This window comes from Diorhabda sublineata, chromosome Y, assembly GCF_026230105.1.
Source record: "Diorhabda sublineata isolate icDioSubl1.1 chromosome Y, icDioSubl1.1, whole genome shotgun sequence".
Classification (NCBI taxonomy): domain Eukaryota; kingdom Metazoa; phylum Arthropoda; class Insecta; order Coleoptera; family Chrysomelidae; genus Diorhabda; species Diorhabda sublineata.
This window is the reverse complement of record NC_079486.1, coordinates 6,596,786-6,602,893: the sequence shown is the minus strand read 5'-3', so window position 1 is coordinate 6,602,893 and position 6,108 is coordinate 6,596,786. Positions and strand designations below refer to the sequence as shown.

The window sequence follows — 6,108 nt, the reverse complement described above, 5'->3', positions numbered from 1 at the left end:
TGCAAAATTTTCTTTGATAAATCACCGAAATTGCGCGGCATTTGTTTAAAAGGAAAGGAAATTGCTGCATTGATAACGCCTTAATAGAATTTATTGTTTTACATCTATTATAATTTTTCCCTGTAATAAAACTTGAAACTGATCCTTCAGCAATTAGATCTGATTCTGTCAGTATATTAGTGAGTCCGCATTCTTCAATAAAAGTGCCAACTGCTTTGAAAAAAGTCATTTCGATGTGAAAATCCTCGATGGGAATAAAAATGTTATGAAATTTTGGAGATTTTTGAGATTGTATGCAATAACTCGTGCGAGCTATAGCTAAATCAAATGTAACCTGAATGTACGGAGCGTTACATTATTTTGCAACTACTTGGCATAATTCTAAAGTTTTCAAAACTGTCGAATGATTAGTGGAAGACTCGTTTATGGGAGACAAATACGAAATTTTTTGGACAAGTAAATTATCAATGTAAATTTTACTATTATACCCACGTACCTACCACGTACATTGAGCTTATGCGACAACATCCACATGATATCTAATTGTTTAGCTGTAATTAAATTTGCAGGATCTTTGTTGAGTGGAAATGTCAAGCTCATTCCAAGTTGCAATTTTCAATATTTTTGTAAATTGGCGCATCTCAAAAGTTATTTCTTCAAAGGCGCGGCGTTTCCGGTTTCTCGGTGTTAGAAGCGTAGATTCTGCATACAGTTTGATTAGAAGCTAGATTCTCAACTTCATTTTCAGCTGAAGATATTGAAGGCATTGTATCTGCATTTAGAGCAATGTTTTGAAAAATTATCCCAATTGTATCGTGAAGAGTATCTTTTCCATTTAGTGTTTCGACGAAGCGATCAACGTTATCGAAGACAACTGCCGTATTTAAGTCCGGACGACGTAAGATATCTTCAGGGCACACGAAAATACGGTTAGCCGTAGAAAAAGTTAATTCGGTCTCTAATTCTTCCAAAATAGTATACGAACAACACTGCCCATATTTAGATATCAAGTTGATTATTTTTTTGCTATTACACAAGCTTTTGACTGCTAAACCTATGTTTGAAGTTTTGATTTTATGGTTTGAAACAGCGTAGATCATATCTTGCCCAATAGAAAAAATTGCAAGATCGTTATTTGTTTTCCTTATTTTACGTTTTTGCCTCGATATATGCGAAACATCGCCCATAACAAATGTTTCCAAGAAGCAGGTTAAAAGTTCTGGTACATAATCTAATTCACCTTCAATTAAATCTTCAACAGTGCAATCATCAGGCAATTTTGTTGTACAATTTTGAATTTCCTCTCGGAGTTGTGCTGCAATCGAACTAATTGTCTCCTTCATTGCCATGCTTCTAAATAAATCACTATATGCCACAATATCAGCTGAAATCGGAGCAAGAAACTTCTTTTTTTTTTGGCATAAATAATTTCGATCGTCTTCGAAAAAGTATCCATGATCTTATTTTCTAAGTGGCGATCGGAAAATGAAATGCTGCTAATAGATTCCGATAACAACTTGTATTGTTCAACTAATAGTTTGTGGTATTCTTAAAAATACACAAGATAAATATGAAATTTCAGATGATAGGATGTATATCGGCTCTGGGATAAAATAGAAATACATACATAAATACAAATAATAATCTTTAACCTGAATGGATACAATTATGGAATAAACATTTGATTGGATTGCACAACGACGAATTGAGATGTGTCAAAGAAGCATAAAGGAAACGAATGGCAATACTGACAATTCCAGATCAGATAATACTTCGAATGGCGAATGAATCCCAAAGTGGAAGGCCATTGTCGCCCCCGATTTGAACTATACGACTACTTGTGTTATTTTCTAGTTTATGCTCTTTAAAAAATAGCAAATTATTGATCTCCAATTTTTTCAATAATAATATGGGATACGTATAGAACTGCTTTTGTTACTTGCCATTTTTCTGGATTAAAAAGTTTCTTATAATGAAAAATCACATTATTAACAGAAGTTCATTTAAAATTAGAAATTTCTCTATATTGAAAAATTGTTTCTGATTTGGTATAATAGTTTTCGTTTCGATTGATGATCTTCACGCAGATGTTTTTGCAATCCATTTACTTAACTTAACCCACTTTATCTGTCTTGATTAAACTTTTCAATGATTATATAACTAACTCCTAATTTCAATGTACAAACAAAAATAATTATTGAAAAATGTGAAGTTTTTTTGGTTTTCTAGAAAATCCCAGTGTGACAGATTTTGTATGGAAACTTTAAAACTTTTCAGGTGAAAGCATCCAAAGCCACCAACATGGATTTTTAAATATTGTTATAGAATTGTTGATGTCATTGAATGAGAATATAGTGATAAGCTCTAAGGAAAATTTGTCAGGTTTTGATTTACAAACGCTTTTGAAAACAGAGCTGCATTACTCAAAATAAACAACTTGATATTAATGAAGATTCAAGAGTCGAAAAAGTGAGAAAATTAGTTGATTCAAGTCGAAATTCAGAATCAAATAACAAGACTGAAGAGGAATCGCCAAGTGAATGTAGTGGAAAAGCCAGTCCTTCATCAAGTGGATTTTATGATAACTTTGCGAATGAAGAGGTAAGATGAAAATACATATTTTAAATATAGTAATGTCTTAATTTGTCTGTAGGAAAATGTTGCATCTGGTGATCTGATAGAAAAAACCAATCGCAATCAAGCAGAATCAGAAAATGGAGATATAAAGTTTTGGATAGGTTTAGAAGAGGAAGAATATACTTTTGAGGACATCATTAAAACAGTTACTGAAATTTTAAAAAATAAGGATACAGAAAAAAATTAAAGAGTAGCAGAATAAATAATAAATGAAATTAGTAATTCTAGAACTACCGAGAATATTGACAATACTCCATCCAGTACAACAACCAATAATTTCTTAGAACTTTTGATATATTATTGCAGCTAAATGTTCTTGAATTTAGGTCTCTTCTGTCTTAAAATTATTTTTTTTTCGATAATTTAAAAAAAAGTTAAAATTTGACGTTTCGACTTTTCTTTAAGCCTTCATTAAAAAATGCTACTGACAATTTGCTTATTTTATATTGATTTATAGATGAAATCAACTTAGAACTTTCTAATAAGAAAAATTAATTTTTCCTTATTAGATTCCGTTTCAAGAATTAGTATAAGTCATAAAGGACATAATACATTATCCAAATATTTCACTTAATTAGAATCTAGAACACCAAAAAACAAAAGAAGTAATATATATATATATTATATATATTATATATATATATATATATATATAATATATATATATATATATATATATTTATATATATATATATATATATATATATATATATATATATATATATATATATATATATATATATATATAGATCCAGCGGTCAAATTGGCATCGGTACTTTTACGGTATAGCCAGGAATCCTTCAATATACAACAATGTATATTTGCAAAATATATTCAACGGACAGGTTAGCAGCTTGATAATTTGTGAACGTTGAAATAGATATATTTGAGTTTATTAAATAACTTTCATTCTGCAGATTTGATGGTCGTATATGAATTTTATACTTGTAACGGAGGAAGTGGCATCTTAAAAAATATATTTAGAATCAACGTATTGGTTGATGTATGGTGATTTAAATGCATTTTGCTTTCTTGGTCTTAATTTACATATATCCATTTCTATGAGTTGTTTGAGCATAATTTGATTATTATTTATTCTAACTAATTAAAATTAACCATTTTAGTTTAAAATTGTGATCATATTCAGAGATCCGTATTGAAGCTTATAAGCAAAAGGTGCCAATTCAAATCTAATTTTTTACTGACTATTCGAAGCAACATTCAAAATCTCCGAACATTTAAGAGCTGATTAAAAAACTAAAAAACTGGACATTATTTCAGAGTCACCAATATGGTAGATCACAGAAACCCTTCTGTTGTCGATGTCTCAGAATAAACGTTAGTTTTATTTTGGTGCTGTTTTTTGGAAATTTCTCTATTCCATTTTTGTGATCTATGATAAGCAACCTGCATCCAGAATTGCTTATTTTTATTTTTTTATTTTATAAAAATATTGAATAGCTGAACAAATTTTTTGGCTGATTTTGATAATACTAAGAAAAAAATAACTATTAAAGAGTCTCCTCGGGCTATTAAAAGCGGGCTAAACACAGACAGACGAAAAAGGACCCAAACAAACAATATTGATAATAGTTATCCAACTGCAAATCTTCGTTATGCTTAAAAAATCGTAGGAAGAAGAATTTTCATTGGTTTATTGATCTTAAAGATGAAAGAAGAATCCGTGATGCTAATACAAAGATGGGTAGTTCTTTAATAATGATATGCGAGACCACATCCAGATTGAGTGATTTCAAAAGAGATGGGATTGCCATACAGCATGCTTGGGATAAAATGGATAAAATGGATTAAATCCCTTGAAGAATTCCTTTGTTTTATTCTTTTATTTCAGCACTTTATCTAATTTTCATTATTCAAAGAGATGAGAAACGATTTTATGATTTTTGGTATTCAACAGTTAACAAATATATTCTCTTGTACCATAAAATTTTGTTTCAGCTTTTAAAATCTGATTATATAAATATTCTTAACTCTATCAATATCTTCAACTTTTGAACAGCTGTTCATTTTCAATTTTTTTGAATGTATTTGAATACAAATTCAGCATGTTTTGAAATTGATTACAATTGTTCAATAACGTCTTATTTGAAAGTTGAATTTTTCACATGAGACATTTTGTATCTTAGATTTCAATTTGTTGCAATTTGCCATCGTAACAAGAAATATTTTTTCAATATTCCATATACGGTATTCCACTAGTTCCTCGTGAAAGTCGTATGCAGGTCACCACCTTCTGTACTTTGAAACACACAACCCAAATATTCTGTCGTAGATAAAGGTTTTTAGGCCTACTCCAACTTAAAGATTTGATAAAACTCGAACCTCGTTTTGAAAAGTATATACATGTACAGAAGAACAACAAACTCGCTACAACAGTTTCACATTTTTGAGTCATCCTGTATTTCATTCTGCCAAATTTGAATAATATGGCTCATCTTTTGGATTGTATTGGCCCATAACTTATACCGAAACCTAAAAACTCTGAACTGTATAGTTTTTGTACTATTTAAATGTTGTTTATGAAACTTCCACCTATGAACCATTTGATTAGGGCCCTTAATGATACTTGCTGTGTCTAGCTGATTTTCATAATATGCTGATATAAATGCATCAAGCTATTCGACGCCATTTAAAGAAGAAAAATGGAGTTTCACATTCGAAAAAGGATAACTCCTTCTTTGAAATTGATAAGCCTTAAGAAGTAGCGGTAAACGACTTGAAACTCTATCCATTTGCCGATTTTTCAATAAAATGGGGTCCTATTACGATTCCACTTGGAATGCTCCCATCTACGTTTACAGACCACCTAGTCTGACTGCGAAATGAAAATTTGTTGTAGAACAAATAATGTAAATTTGTGACTGTTCGCATATCTACTTTCATGAATTGTCCACTCGTTACCGAGTAACACAGCTGCTATTTTTTGCAAGAAGTTCTCTCCTCAGAATAATTTTATCGTTTCTTTGTAATTGCAATAAGCTGTAACTGATTCTTTGGGACTCTCATATTGGTATCTTCACTATTTGCTAGTACAACATGAAATGTAACTTTCTCTGTATAGTATTGAGTTCCTATTTTAACAAACATTAGTCTCATATACCTACCTCTTATAATGTTACTGATGTACTTTTCTCTTTTTTCACATACTTTTATCCTAGCATTATTGTGGAAAGATAATTTTGAAGTATGTATTCCAAAAAATAAATGGCGTTGAAATTTTTACGGAAAACTGGTCATATGTTTTGAAATACCCGGTGTAAACCATTATCAAGCTCATATAGTTAGAATTGGGAAATAAAGCAGAATTTAATATTGACTGATTACGAACTGATGATAAATTTGGCATAAACTGAACCTAGGATCGAAAAACCAGTAAACAATATCTCATTGACATTTGTTTCTTCTACTTTTATTGATACTCTTACAAATTATTCTGATCATTTTTGTTTG

General features: G+C 30.2%; 1 protein-coding gene across 1 annotated transcript in view; it reads right to left on the bottom strand.

The window, feature by feature from the left end:
- Window positions 1-3,576: 3,576 nt before the first annotated feature.
- LOC130451927 (proteasome subunit beta type-5-like) overlaps window positions 3,577-6,108 on the bottom strand; it is a 3,413-nt gene continuing 881 nt past the window's right edge. Inside the window, exon 5 of the mRNA XM_056791284.1 lies at window positions 3,577-3,603. Coding sequence (XP_056647262.1) covers window positions 3,577-3,603 — 27 coding nt within the window. The remainder of the gene's footprint in view (window positions 3,604-6,108) is intronic.